Raw genomic sequence first — 19,916 nt, forward strand, 5'->3', positions numbered from 1 at the left:
GAGTCTGAAGTTTTTGATTTTGTTGAAAATTTTGTTGCACTTGTTTTTAGTAATATATTTAAACTCCTAACCTTCCATTTGATCTGCACTGAGCAGGTAAAGGAACAATGTAAATTAATATTGTTTTATAATATAAATATAATTATTAAGTAAATATATGAAGTGTCCTGAAGAAAAATGGTCACAATTCACGAAGGATTTGAGCAATGAGTTAACATCATGGTTCTAAATGAACAATAGCTTGTGTCTTCTGTCCACAAATATAAACCTAGCAGATAGAGATTTGGCTGAAACACATGAAACAGCATTATTTAACCTCTGAGCCATCATCTGAACATTCAAAGTTCCATCAAATTATCATTCAAAACTATAGATAAATATATTTTTTATTTATTATGGTTATAGCAGATATAGCTTGTGTATGGAGATCTGGACTGATACAATATGACTCTCTTTATTTCACATGTATGTACATGTGAAAGGTAAGAATTGCTGATGTTGCGGTGATTTTAATGTTTACCTGAGTTTGCCTTTTCAATTTCTTTTATTTCTGTATTTATTTATTCTCAAGACGGTGGTCTGAAACTCCTGCTGTAATTGGTTAATCATATCAGCCGATGAAAACCAACGGGGAGGTGGGACTTCAGCTGATAAGGCAAGTCTGATCCAGTAACGTTTTTTAAAAAAAATGACCTGAAATTGGTTCAGTGAAAAAATAAAAGGAGAAATAATAATTGACCTCACATACCTCACAATGAGAGAATAATCATTTAAGACGATTCAGTCATTTTTACTCGTTTAATTTTATTTATTTATTTTTTTTCATTTTGTTGAATCGTTTTTTTTTTTTGTTTTGTTTTGTTTTTTAATTGTCACGAATATTTTATTGTCAAATATTTTGTACATAGGCACTAAAATAAATTCCACAAACCCTCAACACAGATGTATTTCATAACCATAATACTATTATGGGTGTTATTTGGCTACTTATTAGAGCCATTGAGTTCTATTGTTGAGCTTTGCACTGAAAGGACAAATGACATCTATCTAAGTTTATACTGGTTTTGGAGTTTATTCAATTTGCATTAAACCTATTTAGAAAGGTTGGACCTGATCTCAACTATTAGTAGTCACAAATAATAAATGTAAAATGATAATAGTGAGTCAGGATTACCAAGGCTGTAAAAAAAAATAATAATAATAAAAAATCACAGATCCTCTGGCTATGATTCAGGGACCTCAGTTTTGGGATAAACTACTGACTTACAGGATGTTTAGGACCTCTTGTTGTTAATCATCATTTGTTGTGTGGCTGTAAAAATTGATGTCACACTTTTTTTTCAGAGAATATATGCACATTGGATGACATTTCTATGGTTTTCAAGTGTTTGTTTTTGTACGACGGGAGATGGACAGATTGAACTGAATAAGTCATGGTTATCTTTGTAATTGACTCTGTATGAATTCTCGTTTTCCTCCTTTTCTCCTCTGCTATGCATAGAACACCGTACACCTGATAGGACATTGCAGCAACTATATCTGGAGAAGGAGAGAAGCGATGATGCTGCAGTTTGGATGAAATATAAACCTTTTATAACCTTTATCTGTCGCTGATTCTGCTCTAAGGCTACAACAAAATGTTAGATCGGTTAAATGTGTTCCAGATAAAATACACATTTTTGTTTACTATGCTAAGATGTATGAAATGGATAAGTATTTTTTTTTTATTATTTATTTATTTATTTTTTGTTATGAATGGTACACCTACGCTAGCTTTCTCATGTGGCTTTAAAGTGTTTGAGATGTCAGGCTTTGGTGAGATTTTGTCATCTTTGTGTAATCCACTTCTCCAGGCTCAAGCTCTTGTGTGTGGTTTGAATCCATGTTTTATTATCAGTGTCTGGGACGGTGGAGAATCAAATCATGAATAAGGTTTTTGTTTAATGAGCCAAGCACTAGGATGTGCATCAGAGTAAACGGTGCTGCTTTTACCTCAGCCTCTGGGTTTGTAGCTGTGTGTCAGGGAACATGCTAAACAGTGACATCCTGGAGTTATTGCCAAGCAAGAAACACACAAAAAACACTCCATTTTCATGTATATTCATTTTTGACGGTTTTAGCCTTGAATTCAAGTAGATGTTCTGGTTTAATGCACTTTTTAGTCTGTCACTCTGAGGAAAAGAATTTAAAACCACAAAAGTGGCTTGTTTTCAGAAAAGGTTTCACATGGAACCATTTTAGAAATTCAGACTTTTTAACCAACCGTAGAACCCAAATGAAATTGTATAAACTTGTGCTTAGACCTGGTGATGAAATGCTGACTATCTGCACCTCAGATTATGGTAAAATGGTACAAATTAATCAAACCTTTTGGATTAATCAACAACACTGATGTAAACTGTGACAATAATTTGCTTCCTAAAATAATTAAAATATGGTTACAGTTTTTAAAAATGTTTAACTTATTAAAAATATAAAATAATAAATTAGAATTCAATTTAGAATTCTTGGTTAGAAAACCTTTTTTAACATTACAGTAACTTGAAGAGGAGCTTTTACCATTTTTATTTTTTAGTAAAGTTATAAATATGAGTAACTTTTCATTAATAACTCGATGGAAATGTTTTTTTTATGAGCCCTGAGTTTCCTAGTCAGTATGGAAACAGTGGAATTACTTGAAATACAATGGAACGATAAAGTTTACAGCGGTTTCTTCAATTAATAATAATAATAATAATAATAATAATAATACGACTTCTCAACTCGTAAAAACAAAGGACATGTGTGTGTTTTAGGTGCACAGTTTAGGTTGCTAGCATGTAGACCTAAAGCCAGACAGTGTAAAGAAAGAATGACTAGACAACAATATTGCACATGTCAATATTTCTCTCAGTTGTGTTGGTTAATTACTCTGAAAATACTCCATACAACCAGAATATCATTTAGCATCAGCTGCTACGTGATCTATACCAACACCTTGTGCACATTTCATAAATTCTTCCAGTGATATTCCAGAGGAATACAACAGTGATTCATTTACATAGAATCTTCACACAGACATCATGAAGCTGTTAAATACACTCATAAATGTTCAGGAAACGCTCTCTCTCTCTCTCCTGAATAAGAGTTGCCATCTAATGAAGAATATTCAAGACAAACAAATATTCTATTTACATACTAAGTACAAGCTAATTATTCGATGCTGAGCAACACTCAGTGCTGATCGGCTTTAATTCGGTTGGCAGCGTGTCTTCGTGTGGACGCGTTGGCGTGAATCTGCATCGATTAACACTCCTTAACACTCCTTAACACTCCTCAGCGATGAACGACTCTTGGGTTGTTCGGGCTTGCATTATGTAAATGTGTCTATTCCTGCGTGTTTTTTATCGACTGAGCATTGCGTAATGATTAGCTTCATAGAGACATGAATTATAGCTGCGAGTGGGAAGTGTTTGTGTTTTGCACAGCTACTAAATGCAAATTAGCACTCGGTTTTCTATGTAGCTATCCAACAGGAAAACACACAACCAATACAATGCAAAAAAAAAAAGGTAGAATCTAGTCAGCAAGATGCTTTTGAACGAAGTAACTGCAAAACAAATACTTATTAAAGAAAGCCTTGAGGGAAGCGAATGCAACAAACGTGAAATGAACACAAATGCAGAATATCTAATACGTTTAATAAATGTTGTGTAAGTCTTGGGACAGAATCTTCAGGGCGGAACAGTGACTCATTTCTCTTTCACAGCAAATCCATCAGAAGTAAATATGGGCTTAGAGATTTGCTTTAGAAAACAATAAATTCATATTCATATCATCCACATCCGTGTCTTAGAAATACACTACAGTAGAGTATTTTATTAATCCCTAAGGGGATGTTTAGTGTCACAACAACAGCCACAACACAAGAACAGGAAGAACTGAGACTTAACAGTTCACAGGGCAATAAAGTGCACAATAATTCACAATATATCGCAAATAAGAAAGAACGAATATACATATACGTAAAACTGTGTTATCTACAGACAGAGTATGAGATTTTTGAACAGATTAACTCTCACTCATTTTCTACCGCTTATCCGAACTACCTCGGGTCACGGGGAGCCTGTGCCTATCTCAGGCGTCATCGGGCATCAAGGCAGGATACACCCTGGACGGAGTGCCAACCCATCGCAGGGCACACACACACACACTCTCATTCACTCACACACTACGGACAATTTTCCAGAGATGCCAATTAACCTACCATGCATGTCTTTGGACCGGGGGAGGAAACCGGAGTACCCCGAGGAAACCCCCGAGGCACGGGGAGAACATGCAAACTCCACACACACAAGGTGGAGGCGGTAATCGAACCCCCAACCCTGGAGGTGTGAGGAAAACGTGCTAACCACTAAGCCACCGTGTCCCCAAACAGATTAACTCTGTTAAATTAAAATATTACAGGTTGGTAGGCTTAAATAAACTGTACATTAGACATGTGTGATGAGCAGGTGGGGTAGTGTGTGTTTAAGAATCGTACAGTAGTCATTAAAAAAGTCATAAATAAAGTGCCAGTGTGTTTTGTAAGAATGTGCAGTGGCACGATGGAAAATTTGTTGTCTAATACACATTAGAGTAGTTCAGAGTTGTCCATCGTCTCTAATGTTAGGTGTAGTGTAGGTTGAAATCATGTAACACAAGAGGGAACGTATCAGCAGTTTTATTCAGATATTTCTATTCAGAAACAGAGCAGCAGTCTGGATTTTATATCAAAAACTTCTTAAAAAGAGTGAGAGAAATAAAGAAGAAGAAATAATGAAAGGAGAGAGAAAATGTTGAAAAAAGCAAGTTTGGAGAAAAGAGAAGGGATAAGAGAAAAAGACAGAAAGAAGAGAAAGTAATAAAGATGACGAAGTGATGGAGTGGAGGAGAGATCTACACTGTGCACCTGTGTTGCTACGATGTGAGATTTTCAGCATTCTGAGACGCCTCCAAGCTCCAGGGATTTCCAGATTCAATTCAGAGCTCAGGTTTCTGTCTGCATGGAGTTTCACATCTTCTCCAAGTGTCCGTGTGAGTTTCCTCTGGGTTCTTTGGTTTCCTCCCACCTCCCAAGTAGGTGAATTAGATTAGCTATTCTAAATTGCCCCAGATGGATCAGTGTGTGTGAATGTGTGTACATGTAATGTAATTCAATTGAGCCAAACTAAAAAAGGAAGCCATCATCATCTATTTGACACCAGATATCGTGATAAGAGATTTAAGCACTTATGTACGTCGCTCTGGATAAGGGTGTCTGCCAAATGCTGTAAATGTAAATGTAAATGATTATAAATCATTTCACTTTAACTGTAGTAAATGATCAAAAAGAACAATTGCATAACCAGGAAGTTATAACATTTATTATATTTTGTTGAAGGTATCAGCTGTTTATTGATAGAGACTTGAGTGCAAAACTGAACTGTTCATGACAATTGCAGTCCAAAGCCATCGTCATGCTTTTTAATCGTTTCCATCCAGCAATCACATTATCTCCAGGCTGGGACAAATGATGATGTGTTCAAGCCATGTCAGAAAGATTGCATTTATGAGTTACATGCACATGAATATTACCACAAAGTTAGAATTATGAGTTTCCCCACTTCTTTGAGCTCTGAGTTTCTGAGTTGGTGATGAGTCAGTAAGAAAAACAAGGTGGAATCAATGGATGCAGCATCTGTAGCTGATGGCAAATTTGTTGAAACCAAATGTTTACGTGTCTCAGAAGCTGATTTCAGTTATGATGTTGTGATACGCAAGCTATTGAAGTGCAAACTACAAAGGAGAGAGACAGAGAGACAGAGAGACAGAGAGAGAGAGAGAGAGAGAGAGAGAGAGAGAACAGGAGACAGACAGAACAGGATGGATTTATATAAACAGAGAGAGAGACAGAGAGAGAGAGCAGGAGACAGACAGAACAGGATGGACGTATATAAAGAGAGAGAGAGAGAGAGAGAGAGAGAGAGAGAGTCACATGCGCTGAGCTGCCGATGTTCTGAAAGCTCCACACAGATGGACACTTGATTTGTTTTAGTTTGAGTTTTAGCTCATGTGACACAGAGCATTGATTATTGTTTCAGTTCAGCTCTAATTCCTGTGAGTTGCAAAGCCTTGTGTGGTTGAGTGATGTCGTTCATGGTGAAACACATGATAGGGGGACAGCTGAAGGATCTCACCGGGGGTCTTGGAGAAGAGAAGGCTGAAGGGGAGAAGTCAGAGGCGTCGGCCATAGGGATGACACAGGAGGAGTTTGAGGAGTATCAGCAGCAGCTGGCAGAGGAGAAGTAAGTCAGTCTTGCAAGTCTTATTCTGGAAGTTATTGCAGAGAAAAATTTGCTCAGTGTTTTCAGACTGCACTTTAGGACAGTTATGTGTATCTTCATCTTCATTTAGAGTGACAGATTTTTAAAAAATAATAAAAATTACAATAATCTTTTATGCATGACAATAAGGTCTTAACATTCCCTGTAAAATCAACAAATGTCTGTTGATATACATGTTTACTTAACCTTCAAAGCTAGATTTTGCGCAAACATTTGAGCTCAGTATTTAGTTTCCATCATCCAGAACTATAAAAATAGCCTCGCCACCTCTATGTCAAGTAATAATAGAAGGTATTGGGTTTGAAATTACAGACCAGTTTACCTTCAATCAATAAAATATACCACAATGACCTAGAAACATATCTGTCTTGTCCAGAATCTCTGACAGTTTTTTTTCTGACACACTGTATACACAGTACACCACATTATAATTATATCTGTTTGAGACACACATTTTGAGAGAAATGCTTATGCAGATTTCTGCTACACTTTAAGACATAAAAAGCTGCTACATTCACTCATTCATGTTCAGTAAGCACATAATCCTCATCAAGGTCACAGGGAATCTGGAGGCTATCCTAGGAATGCTGAGTGCAGGACAGAGTGAGAATACTGTTGGATGGATGGATGGATGGATGGATGGATGGATGGATGGAAGGAAGGAAGGAAGGAAGGGAGGAAGGAAAAAGGGACATTGGGGAACTGAAGATAAAGAAATTAAAGAGAAAAGAGGGAGAGAAGCGGAAGGAGACCTACAGTTGTGTTGCTGTGTGAGATTTAATCAAAGCAGCTGATTGATTAATTATGTATTTCACCAGGAAACTGTAGAACTATAAACTCAGTCAGATGAATATGAATATGAATATGTTACACAAGAGATACTGTGATTTCGGTCTACAATGCTACAATCACTCTGTTTATCATGTTCACTCAGGGTGGAGCGAGAAGCCAACTTTGCACAGAAGAAAGCAGAGAGAGCCACAGTCAGGAGCCATTTTAGGGAAAAATACCGACTGCCCAAGGCAAGTAGCATCACATAACAAACTCCAAGTAGAGTATGATATGCTTACCATGCCTCTCCTCGTGTAGTGTCCATATAGAACTTAATGTTAATCGCTGTGTCCTGGACCTAACTGCTTGTGTTTGTCTCACATTAGAGTGAGCTGGATGAAACACAAATACAGGGCGCAAGCAAGGATGTGGAACTGCCCTCAGAGCTGGCTAAAATGATCGCAGAGGACAACCAAGAGGAAGAGCACAAAGAGTCTTTCCTGGGTCAGCTCAAAAGCTTACAGGATGTTGATATGGACCAGCTGAAGGACAAAGCACAGGCCACATTCGTAGACCTCAAAGAGACAGCCGAAAAATGTGAAGTAATGTGATTGAGGCTCTTAAACACTTTAAATCTCAGGATAAAAGAGCTAATCTGACTTATTTCTATTAACTCTCCATATAGTAATCTCATATTTAAGCATAAACAGCACATTCCTTACACTTAGCCTATGCAAATATCCTACGTATTGTTCTATCTTACACAATGCTGATAAATGCTCTTTCTTTTTGAGTTACATCTCTGCATAAGTTAGATTGTTGAATTATTTCTATTATATATGATTTATAGATTATAAATAATTATTCAAATATTTTGTTGTTGCTGTTGTTCTTAATAATAAAGTGTATTGTGTTAGTGTATCATTACTGCAGACTGTTAGCTCAAATAAACGCCGGAACCAACTGCGCGAGCTTGTGTGTATATGGGTATAATATTATTGTCGCACTTTATTGTGCAACTAGGAAAGTAGTCCGTGTTCATTGTTTACAAAAAAAGAACAAAACTATATGGGGTCAGAATTGTTTCGTTATTCTGAATAAATATACTATGATCCACAAATAAATATAAAGAGTTTCACAAATATTTTTTAAATCAACAAATGCACAATAAGCAAACCGTAAATATATGTTACACATTTTACAAAAAGAAATGAAATTCACAAATAAATAAAATGGGATTTGCAAATAAAAAAAATATTTATAAATATATATTTAATTGTATTTATTTGTGAATGGCTTCCTGCTCATTTGTGGATCGCGTTCTGTGCATTTGTGGATTTGAAACATTTCTAACGTCAAGACGTGCACAAGAATCCACAAATAGGTGGACTCCGCCCACCGTCTTCTCCAGCCAATCGGACAACGGTCTCGTGGCGCTGACCAATCGTGGCACGGTCTACCTCCAACCAATCACGTTCTGATTTACTCGCAATCTCATGACTCGAAATCATGACATTATCTACTGTATGTGAAATACTAAAAATAAAAATAAAAAGCCCAGAAACAGAGATGAACCTTTTCAGACAAATATTGTAAACTCCTGATAGAGATAACATGCATGCTATCCTTACTAATCGGTCAAGTGCAGGTCATTTAGAAACAGAAGTTTCATGTGAAATAGCATTCAGTGTCAGCTCACTGTACACCTGTAAACATCAGTAAACACTGTACACCTGTAAACATCAGTAAACACTGTACACCTGTAAACATCAGTAAACACTGTACACCTGTAAACATGGCTCACATTTTGCTGATTGAAAATGTACTGTGTGACTTTATTAAAGTAAAAGCTAAAGGAAGCAGGATGCATTATGCTTACAATAACTCTTAGGTTTCATCATTCAAAGTATCATAATTCCTCTATACAGCTTGTATACATTAGAATAAAATGTCATTTCTTCACGACCATAATGCTTTATATAACGTAGAACGATGGCACACAGGGCTAAGTCATGTACGTGCAAGTGAAAGCATCAGTATGAGAAAAATGCAAAGTAAAAAAAAAAAATCATGAGACTGTAAATACATGTGAAAGCGCACACAAAATAGAACAAGAGAATCGTACTGGATGAAAAAACTAGACACTGCATTGAAGAACAGCCTCAGAGCGAGTAAATCAGAACGTGATTGGTTGGAGGTAGACCGTGCCACGATTGGTCATCGCCACGAGACCGTTGTCCGATTGGCTGGAGAAGACGGTGGGCGGAGTCCACCTATTTGTGGATTCTTGTGCACGTCTTGACGTTAGAAATGTTTCAAATCCACAAATGCACAGAACGCGATTCACAAATGAGCAGGAAGCCATTCACAAATAAATACAATTAAATATATATTTTCATTCATTCATTCATCTTCTACCGCTTATCCGAACTACTTCGGGTCACGGGGAGCCTGTGCCTATCTCAGGCGTCATCGGGCATCGAGGCAGGATACACCCTGGACGGAGTGCCAACCCATCACAGGGCACACACACACACACACACACACACTCTCATTCACTCACGCAATCACACACTACGGACAATTTTCCAGAGATGCCAATCAACCTACCATGCATGTCTTTGGACCTGGGGAGGAAACCGGAGTACCCGGAGGAAACCCCCGAGGCACGGGGAGAACATGCAAACTCCACACACACAAGGTGGAGGCGGGAATCGAACCCCGAACCCTGGAGGTGTGAGGTGAACGTCCTAACCACTAAGCCACCGTGCCCCCCTAAATATATATTTATAAATATTTTTTTATTTGCAAATCCCATTTTATTTATGTGTGAATTTCATTTCTTTTTGTAAAATGTGTAACATATATTTACGGTTTGCTTATTGTGCATTTGTTGATTTAAAAAATATTTGTGAAACTCTTTATATTTATTTGTGGATCATAGTATATTCACGAATAACGAAACAATTCTGACCCCATAAAACTATTCTGCACTGTCCTGCATCAGACGTATAAAAAATAATAAAATATTAATGGACAGGGAAGCTGAGCTCTTCTATCGACAGATACCTAAAGTTGTAAGTAGACTAATACAAAGCTAAGGCTGGTAATTTAGCATCTGTTTAATGATGACAGTAAGGAAATTAGCAGATTGCTAACTACAGCTAGGAGTCTAAACTGATTGTAAAATCATTACGAGTCATGTAGAAATAAAAACGCAGAAAAATCTAATTTCTCTCTGAGAAATCTAATCCCGTCCGAATGCGAATGTCTGTGATTGCCGAAAATGTTTTTTCCAAAACGCGTTTTCTTGTCTGTTTTGGTCAACGTGAACTACCGTATTAACCCTAGCGCACCGGTATTCAAGTTTCTGCTTTCTGCACACCAATAATGGGTGTAAATGTGTTTGCTACCTTGCGAAGAAATAAAAAAATGAAATCAACAAGAAGAGCCAAATCACGTAAATCACGTAAAAAAGACTGGCTACTGTAATATCAGTTTCATGTAAGAGTACTTTCATTTCTATAGTCAATTACATAACGTGAAAATTATATAAAAACGTATTTATTCCAGTGGGTTTATAAGAAGTTCTATATAAAACCATATGATGACCATACAACAATCCACGCATCCTGGACATGTGGTCTTGTGCAACGCCCACATGTAAAACACATACACTCCTATCTCCGTAATAAACAGAGATGTTAGTCCCGTCCGAATCCATACATGAAATGACAGACGCCGGCTGAAAAAAATTCTAACTCTAACGTCGTTTGGAAAACTAGTCCCGTCCGAATAGTGCTATTATTGCAGACTGTTAGCTCAAATAAACGCCGGAACCAACTGCGCGAGCTTGTGTGTATATGGGTATAATATTAGTGTCGCACTTTATTGTGCAACTAGGAAAGTAGTCCGTGTTCATTGTTTACAAAAAAATATATATATTCTGCACTGTCCTGCATCAGATGTATAAAAAGTACAGGGTACTTATATAAAAAAGTATAATGGACAGGGAAACTGAGCTCTTCTATCGACAGATACCTAAAGTTGTAAGTAGACTAATACAAAGCTAGGCTCGTAATTTAGCATCTGTTTAATGATGACAGTAAGGAAATTAGCACATTGCCAACTACAGCTAGGAGTCTACATACCTGCAAACTAGTCGCTTTTCGGCGAAATTCGCCGTTTTTAATCAAAATATGTCATTTGTGTGAATCGTGTAGATCCGAAGAGTTTTTAGTTTGGGGGAGGAGGCCTTCTTTCAGCTGCGTCCGAAACCGCTTACTTCCATCCAATAATTAGGCGAAGTAGTGCTTAGGCGGCTTTAGAGGGTTTTAGCCCTCAGTGAGAATTTAAAACAAGAAGAGTTTTATATTATATACTAGAACGGACATTTCCTGAAGAAAATGTGAATGTGTTTGCACGTGGCAAGTTCCCCTCATCGTGCTGAGTGTTTTGATATATGACATGTCCATGTTGTGCTAACTTTTTGATATCGCTCATTTGGGGGGCGGGGCTACACGTGACCTCAGTTCCCCTCATCGTGCTGAGTGTTTTGATATATGACATGTCCATGTTGTGCAAAATTTTTGATTTCGCTTATTTTGGGGGCGGGGCTACACGTGACGTCACGTGAATACCCAGTGGGGTGCCAATACTTTTGGACAAAAGTGTATTGACTGGGGGCCAATACTTGTGGAAACATTGGATTGATAGTGTGGAGCTGATAGTTAAGTGTATTGAGAGTGTGCTTTACATCTACAGAGAGAACAAAATAATTTTAAGAATTCCCCATTCAAGTCTATGGGAAAAAAAAACCCTTTGAGCTTCCGTAGCGGGAATTCCGGAATTCCGATCGTTTATAAAAGTCATAGCACACCTGTCCTCAACGAGCCGGTCGATTTGACACCTCATTCATGGGTCTAGGACAAAAGCTGCGGGACAAGTTACGCGCCTAAAAAGTGTCCGGAAGAAGAAGAATAATAATAAGTATGCAGAATAACAATAATGATGCTTTGCAAGCACCATTAATTATATGACAACTCTGGTAATAAGAATAGTGAAATTTCACTGCTTTTGGTTGCCGTCTTTGCGGCGATTAACATTATAGATAAACGTATCCAGCTCTGACTGCGCGTGCACGCTGCGCGTACCTGTGCTTCTCCGTTCAAATAACGCACTTTTGAAAGACTACAACGCACGCGCGTAAAAGCAAAGTAAAAAAAAATCGCTCTTGGATCAAACTGATAAATAATTTTCTTTCCCATCCACGACATGTCCTGCATTTTAACGTAATTTTTATTGTTTATTTATGAAAGTAAAAATTATACTTATAGTTTTAGGGTGGCTGAGATGACAGACAGGGGGCTAAGATCTATTGACAGCAGCTCGATTCCAGCATTATGGCTACACAACTGCAGTGTGTTTTTCTCTCAAGGTTTCTTCCTCTTCATCACAGGGAGTGATTCCTTGCTTCTGTTGCATCCTGCTTGCTCATTCGTGATAAATTCATTCATTTATAGATTTTAAATGTATATCCTGAATTTATATATTTCTGTAAAGTCAATGCCATATAATGCCATATACATGAAGATATAGACGTACAAATAAATGTAAATGTGTCAAATCACTGGTTCATAAGCGGAATAAAACACATGAGGACATTCTGCTAATGGGAAAGAATTAGTTTGAGTTTGGTAACAGTAACTCTGCTTTATGTCTGGTCACACAGCCCCATTGATTCTTCTCGTTTTCTTCTCTACATGTTGTTCTTACATTCTTCAGCACATTGGACCCACGGTTGCAAATCTGCTGTTATTTTTGTTTACAGGAGCTCCATGCACATCTTAACGGCTCCGTCGGCTTCACGACGATGAATAAACTAATCGCCCGAAAGCCGCATCTGAACATCGAGTCCAGCAGGACGGCCATCCACAACGGACAGCGCCGCACACTGGACGAGTGCGTACTCCACTCTAACCTGAATAGTGTCACTGAATAGCATCATTTTACTTGTAGGACAAATAATACTATAGATAAGTTTGGTTGTTTGCGCTTATGCGCTAACGATGATAGAAATATGAATAGTTTCTAATTCACTATATCAATCTAAAGAATAAAATCAACTGTGTTTGCATCTAAAACATGCAACAAAATCAACATAAGTACTTAAAATAACCTGACAGAGTAAAACACATACACTGAGGGGAGAAATAAGAATCTGAACAAGTTTATTTGTTGTTTAGTACACAACTAAATGTGTGTGTGTGTGTGTGTTTGTGTTGGGGGGGGCGACTAGGGAGTGTTCATACGTCAAAAATGAAGTAGGGTAAGATGTCATTAGCTTTTTGTAGTCCAGTGATTTAAAGGCTGCCTTCATCTGCTATTAAAATGATCCTACTTGCCCCTTCTTATGTGGTAATAATTGAGTATTTCGTGTTCACACGCTTTGTTGTTGAAAATGAACCATGAACGACGCCAGTTTTATTTCTTTTTTTTGTCCTTTTTGTCATTTTTTTACACTTTTATGCGGGTGATTTTTCACAATCTTGGTGTGTTCGAGTAAAGAAGGCATTTGAGGTTTGAGATTTCTTGTTTGCTGCTTTCACCGATGTGTTTTCACCGATTTTACCCACATTGTTCTCTTATACAGATGTTTCCAGGTTTTCAAAGTGATCCATCAGCTTGTTGATTCCGAGGAAGACATTTTGATGGTAAACTGATGGCGATTTTGACTTTCAGTGTCAAACCCATGGTGAAATTTTTTTTTGAAGTTTTTTTTATTATTTGAACAGGTTGCCAAATCTGTTATTGAGGAGTTTGCTGCGGATGGAGTAAAGTACCTGGAACTGCGCAGCACTCCACGGGAAGAAACCAAAACAGGTGCTTATTAGTGGACATCAAAATATCGTGAAGTGATTATAAAATACTTCATAATGTCTTTTTGATCAAGGTCTCTCCAAAAGAAGATATATTGAGACAGTCCTTGAAGCCATCCATCAGTGTAAGCAAGACGAAGTGGACATAGATGTCAGGTTGGGACGTCCTTCCTAAATCTTTCTGTAGATTTCTCTGATTTGTGTCACAAATATTTGTATCTGTTGAACAGGTTTCTTGTGGCTGTGGATCGCAGAAATGGCCCTGAGGTTGCTATGGAGACGGTGAAGCTAGCCGAGGACTTCATGTTGTCCAGTGACGGTGTGGTGGTGGGACTGGACCTCAGCGGTGACCCTACGGTTAGTACAGCGACCTGATTGGATAGTCTTAACACAGAGATTAACTGAGATCATTGGCTTGTATTTAACAGCGTTCAGTAGAAACAATGCTGAAGGAAGGAATAATGAGCAGTGATGTGAGTACAAAGAAATCAGCTGCATGGATGACAGTTTCCTCCTAACTAGATACTTATTTACATATCATTTCCATATAAAGCATATATAATCCATCATCAGGTGAAAAACAATCATTTTATAACCTTACCTGTACACAGGTATTTAAAGTCTAATCATAGCTGGCTTTTTATTCATATTAGAATTACATCAGAGAGAATGCGGACAGAAATGAATTAAAGTTTCTGTAAATTGCCTTCGAAACGTTCCGCATTATTTAACGTGTTGACGTAATTCCCAGTTAAACAGTAACACAGAGCAGGACATATTTTTATTTCCCTTTTAAAATAAGATTAAGGTGTTAAAGGAATGCTACATAATATTGGAGCAAATACAAAATACTGGGCACAAAAATACACTATTTAACATACTAAATAACAGCAAATAAATAAATAAATAAGCAAATTCAAAATCCATAATATTTGGGCATATAGACAGGATAAGTTTAACTAACAACTAAATAAGAAAAAAAAACATGCGGTGTCTTGTACTGTTATGCACCTAACACTCCATTAAAGGTGAGATGATGAAGGTTCACCTTCCTCTGTACCTCTCATTCACATTTACAAACTATGTGTTGACTCTAAACCATGTTCTTTAGGTTAGTGTGAGGTTGCTCAGTGTGTAAATGTGATTATTAACATTATTTGTTTTTGTATTGTTGTTAATGTTAATACTAGTCAGTTTATAGTGATATTGATGATGATGATGATGATGATGATAGTGATGATAATGATGATGAAGAAGAGATGATTGATGATGATGATGATGATGATGATGATGAAGATGAAGAAGAGATGATGATTTTATTGCAAGCTTTTTTTCACCCTGGATATTTAACTATTACTACACACACACACACACACACACACACACACACACACACACACACACACTTACTAACTAATCATCAGTTTGATCATTCAGAAACAGCACAAATGAAATGAACAATGTTGGAGTTTTTAGATCAGACTTGATTGTACACAACTTTTCTATAATAAACTTAATATTATTGCTATAATTGGTAGCGTATTATTATAAACGCAGATAAAGCATTATTATTGATATTATTGTTAATTATCATTTTTATCTGTCTGTTTAAGTACACATTTTACCAGCTGTACAAAAAAGGCACTAAACTGCAGACTAAATAAAACTTGGTTGCTAAGATTGCAGCTTTTTTTTTTTTTATTTAAGAAAAGGTAGAAAAATTCTATCTTGGCAAGTTAGCATATGGGTAACAATAACAAATGTGTCATATTTCTTATTACAAGATTATTCTAAATCGAATAAATATTTCGATGCTTTTACACATTTCAAGTGTCAGATGTTCTTCAGTTCCTCGACTGATCTCAGAGAAGCTGCAGTGTTCCAACGTCAGCACCAGTCAGTTGTCATTGTTTCACTAATGGCCTTCAATTGCATTACAACCATGATGTAAAAAGGTCACAAGTCTTAAACTTAATTCGCTTCAAGCAGCCGATTACATTTTTATTGGTTTTATTGTATCTGGCTTTTTTTGTGTTGGTCTTTAAAAGGTAGGGCATGGAAAAGACTTTCTTCCTGCTCTTCAGAGGGCCAAGAACTGTGGCCTCAAGCTGGCGTTGCACATGTCTGAGGTTTGTACATATTAACTCTATTCGACATTTTAACATATCGGACTCTGGCATTATAATAGGAATATTTGCTCGTGTTGTTGTTGCAGGTTCCTTCTCAGAAGGCGGAGTCAGAGCTGCTGTTGGATTTGCCTCCAGACAGAATTGGCCACGGAACCTTTTTACACCCCGAAGCAGGAGGTACAGACATCCTCGTGGATAAAGTTTGTAAGCTAAACATCCCTTTGGGTGAGTAATCTGGAATTAGGATCTGTTGTTTTCACTTTTTATTTCTCCATGTACCGTAAAAACATGGTCCACCTTTCTCTCGTTTGTTTTTCAGAACTGTGCCTAACCTCTAATGTCAAAGGCCAGACAGTACCTTCATACGAAAAGCACCACTTCCAGTACTGGTATGAGTGCAAGCACCCGTCTGTGCTTTGTGTGAGTGTCTGTCTCTTCTCATCTTATGGTGCCTCGTGCTGACTGGTTTAAAATGACCTCATAACTTCATCATCCTTCATTCTCCTGTTTCTCCACTCAGACGGACGATAAGGGGGTGTTTTGTACCAATCTGTCTCGGGAGTACAGCTTGGCTGCGTCTACGTTCGGCCTCACTCGGGAAGCTGTGTGGTCTCTTTCCCAGCAAGCAATTCAATGCAGTTTTGCCCCAGAGGCTGTAAAGCAGAAGCTGGAGCAGAGGTGGGCGGAGCTAAGACCTCACATCCTTCACTGATGAGGATGATGCTCTTTACTCTCTCAGCTGCTCTGTATGTCTGTGGTATTTTATCGGGGTAATACGACATGCTCGAGATACTGAACGTATTTGAATTTAGCTGTTTGAATGTTTGTAACTGAACACATTTCAAATGTTTGTCTATATACCTAACACAGACCTGACCTCTATAACCATGGAGGTCAGGGATACAGGTTTAATTGCTTCAGTGTTTAGGTCTGTTCATGATTTCCTGTTTCTGTATCAACCCTAATTTTTGGATGTCATAAATATTCCTGTGATTTTGACGTTATTTTGTTTAGCCTGCTGTTGTCTCTTTTGCATGCTCTCTCTCTCTCTCTCTCTCTCTCTCTCTCTCTCTCTCTCTCTCTCTCTCTCTCTCTCTCACTCACACACAAACACACACACTCACGCACACAGCTGTGTAATTAACTCCAAAAGACAGACGGTAAAGTGAGTGTTAATGAAGCATCTCTGCTGTGCAGCCGCTAAAGTGTTTTTAGATGAAATTACAATCTAGCAGCCTATGAGACCTGAATAAGGGAGGTCAGTGATGTCTGATGTGCTTCACTCTGTTAGGACTTAAACAACGTTTGTGCATCGTTTTAGAGCAGCTTTTAATTCAATAATGCTGCTTGTAATGTAAATTTATCTCATGGTTGTTGTGTTTTATGAGATGACCAGCAGGGGGCAGAAACAACTAGAAAGATTTTTGTTTTGATCGAAGCACAGTGCTGCGTCAGGTCACCAACCTTTCTTTCTTTCCTTCCTTTCTTCCTTCGTCTCGTCTCAACATTTCTTTCTTTCTTTCTTTCTTTCTTTCTTTCTTTCTTTCTTTCTTTCTAACTTCGTCTCGACTTTTCTTTCTTTCTCACTGAGCCAGTGTGTTTGTGTTAAAGCTGGGTAAACACTCCCACTCCCACATGTCCAGGCCGGGATTACCCAACCATCAGAACCTTCTTTCTTTCGTTCTTTCTTTCGTTTGTTCTTCCTTTCTTTCAGCCAGTGTGTTTGTGTTAAAGCTGGGTAAACACTCCCAACTAGTCAGGGCCACCATCAGAACTAGTATCAACTAGGACCACCATCGGAACTAGTATCACCCGTCCTACTGGATCATCCTTCTGGATGTACATCTATAATTTGTTGCTTATCTCCTGCACAATCATATATAACAATTGAATCTACTGCACATGTTGGTGTGGAGAAATGATGCCCAGAGTCTCCAGAGCGAAGCAACTAGTCTAGCTTTTAGATAAGAAGTGTAATCATGTCAGTACCCCTGAAACTGATTAATTATCATTTACATTTACAGCATTTTGGCAGACACCTTTATCCAGAGCAACTTACATTATCTCATTTTTTATTGTACAACTGAGCAATTGAGGGTTAAGGGTGGCAGCTTGGTGGCACAGTGGCAGGTTGTTGGACCTGGAATCGAACTCACAACATTCCGATTGGTAGCCCAACACCTTAACCACCAGGCTACCACATGCCCTGAGCACCTGCAGTATAGGTCTATAGGTTTAAAAAACTAGGATTTAAAGCAGTGTGTGTGTGTGTGTGTGTGTGTGTGTGTGTGTGTGTGTGTGTGTGTGTGTGACATTTCACCTGTTTGCATCTAAACCTATATTGATTTTTCTCTCTGTCAGTTTCTCTTAGCTGAAGGCAAAATAGCTCCCAATCCACAGCTGCCTTTAGTCAGTGCAGAGCTCGGTGTGGACCACCTGATGTCTGCTGCTCGCTTCTCTCACTCTGGTCTGTCCTGAGTGTAGAAATGTTTACAGTGTTATCATCCACTTAAAGGACAGTTTCATGATTCATGACTAGGAAAGACATGTTTACTCCATGAAAACTGCTTATCTTGCTGTCTATCGTTTAAGTTCCTGCTGTTTTTGGGGGTCTCTCCTCTCAGTGAAGACTCATATGTAATTACTTTCTATGACAGCTCATGTTCAAAACACATGACTTGTGGTCATTTTGAAAATTTGCAAGCATATCCTCAATCCAAAACACATATTTATTAAAATAAAACAAAAAAGAATGTTGGATAGGGAAGACATATTTGTAACCTGAGCAAGCTTTTGTACATATTGTGCCATTAAATAAAACCAGGATAGAGTATATTTGCTAACGAGGAGAAGAAGGAGAGGTATGAATTCGGGAGATGAAATCATGCCGTGACATGCTAGACCTGAAAGACAAGATAAATACACCCACATCAAAAACACAGCACACAGAGCTGGCATGTTAACAAGACAGAAGTTGTAACGCAGCCGTTAAGACGGTCGGTTTCTTACGGTTTGATAGAACGTCATTTCAGTAGTGAATCATCACAGCCTTTCTTTGAGTGTGTAAACCTGCTGAGAACTTGATCTGTGTAAATAAGAATATATTAATAATCGCTGGAGGGTGAGCAAAAGTGCAGGAGCTTTATTTTTAATCTTGCTGCTAGAGAAGCTGTTGGAGAAGCTCCTGGAGAAGCTCCTGCACCAGAGCCACGAGACAGCAGTCGGTCTGCAATGACGTCTTGTCAGCATGCTACAGAATTGAAAAGGTGGAATCATAAGCAGCAATCCAAACAAAACAGATTTCCCTCGCTTTTTCAGTCAAACTGGTACAGCCTGTACTATATAATTTGCAGTCGGTATCCAGTCTGGCCTGCTTAGCCAGAGTCAGCACCTGTGAGCCTCACGTCACAGTCTGCAGGATTTTACAGAAGCGAGTAGACGTTCAGGAGGCATCACGAGCCGGGAAAACATCATCGTCCAGGTAAATGTCAACTTTTCGCATCATATAGAACGTGTCTTGTTCAAACGCAGGCTTGTAGATGGTGCATTTTATAAGTCAAAATTAAACCATGATATGCAAATGTCCTGAGGCACGTTCAGTAAACAGGACAGTAGACAGATTGTAAGCTTCAAGATCCCGAAGCTCGTGGCTCTGAACGTCCTCAAACAGCTCCGAGGTTATCTGGGCTTATCAAGACCAAGTGATCACTGGGTAATGAGAAACTTTCCATCACATAGTGTAGTTTATTTAGTATTGAAAAGTTTAAAAGTATTGAATTTCTTTCTTTCTTTCT

The 19,916-nt window shown here is 38.1% G+C and overlaps 3 protein-coding genes across 3 annotated transcripts in view; all 3 read left to right on the plus strand.

Annotated features, from left to right (window-relative positions):
* Positions 1 to 6,123: 6,123 nt before the first annotated feature.
* cplx3a (complexin 3a) lies at positions 6,124 to 7,854 on the plus strand. The gene is made up of 3 exons (XM_060885700.1): positions 6,124 to 6,305; positions 7,279 to 7,366; positions 7,502 to 7,854. Exons 1-3 carry the CDS (start codon positions 6,148 to 6,150, stop codon positions 7,724 to 7,726), a joined length of 471 nt encoding a protein of 156 aa, XP_060741683.1. The 5' UTR covers positions 6,124 to 6,147; the 3' UTR covers positions 7,727 to 7,854.
* Positions 7,855 to 11,001: 3,147 nt separating this feature from the next.
* Positions 11,002 to 17,126, plus strand: adal (adenosine deaminase-like). Its single transcript, XM_060885699.1, has 10 exons — positions 11,002 to 11,164; positions 12,946 to 13,076; positions 13,768 to 13,828; positions 13,910 to 13,997; positions 14,068 to 14,149; positions 14,224 to 14,350; positions 16,042 to 16,122; positions 16,209 to 16,347; positions 16,442 to 16,542; positions 16,643 to 17,126. The coding sequence occupies exons 1-10, from the start codon at positions 11,120 to 11,122 to the stop codon at positions 16,832 to 16,834; spliced, it is 1,047 nt and encodes a 348-aa protein (XP_060741682.1). The 5' UTR covers positions 11,002 to 11,119; the 3' UTR covers positions 16,835 to 17,126.
* A 1,669-nt stretch (positions 17,127 to 18,795) lies between these two features.
* si:ch211-269c21.2 (carbohydrate sulfotransferase 8) overlaps positions 18,796 to 19,916 on the plus strand; it is a 69,294-nt gene continuing 68,173 nt past the window's right edge. The window contains exon 1 of the mRNA XM_060885716.1: positions 18,796 to 19,603. The gene's annotated coding sequence lies outside the window, so the exon portion shown is untranslated. The remainder of the gene's footprint in view (positions 19,604 to 19,916) is intronic.

This window comes from Tachysurus vachellii, chromosome 13 (assembly GCF_030014155.1).
Source record: "Tachysurus vachellii isolate PV-2020 chromosome 13, HZAU_Pvac_v1, whole genome shotgun sequence".
NCBI lineage: Eukaryota > Metazoa > Chordata > Actinopteri > Siluriformes > Bagridae > Tachysurus > Tachysurus vachellii.

Excerpts from the sequence above, each read along its gene's own strand:
- adal (XM_060885699.1), top strand. The coding sequence starts at position 11,120 with ATGGACAGGGAAACTGAGCTCTTCTATCGACAGATACCTAAAGTT. Across the intron at positions 11,165-12,945 it reads ATCGACAGATACCTAAAGTT|GAGCTCCATGCACATCTTAA; the intron begins GTAAGTAGACTA and ends TTTTGTTTACAG. Across the intron at positions 13,077-13,767 it reads CAGCGCCGCACACTGGACGA|ATGTTTCCAGGTTTTCAAAG; the intron begins GTGCGTACTCCA and ends TCTCTTATACAG.
- cplx3a (XM_060885700.1), top strand. The coding sequence starts at position 6,148 with ATGTCGTTCATGGTGAAACACATGATAGGGGGACAGCTGAAGGATCTC. Across the intron at positions 6,306-7,278 it reads CAGCAGCTGGCAGAGGAGAA|GGTGGAGCGAGAAGCCAACT; the intron begins GTAAGTCAGTCT and ends ATGTTCACTCAG. Across the intron at positions 7,367-7,501 it reads AAAAATACCGACTGCCCAAG|AGTGAGCTGGATGAAACACA; the intron begins GCAAGTAGCATC and ends GTCTCACATTAG.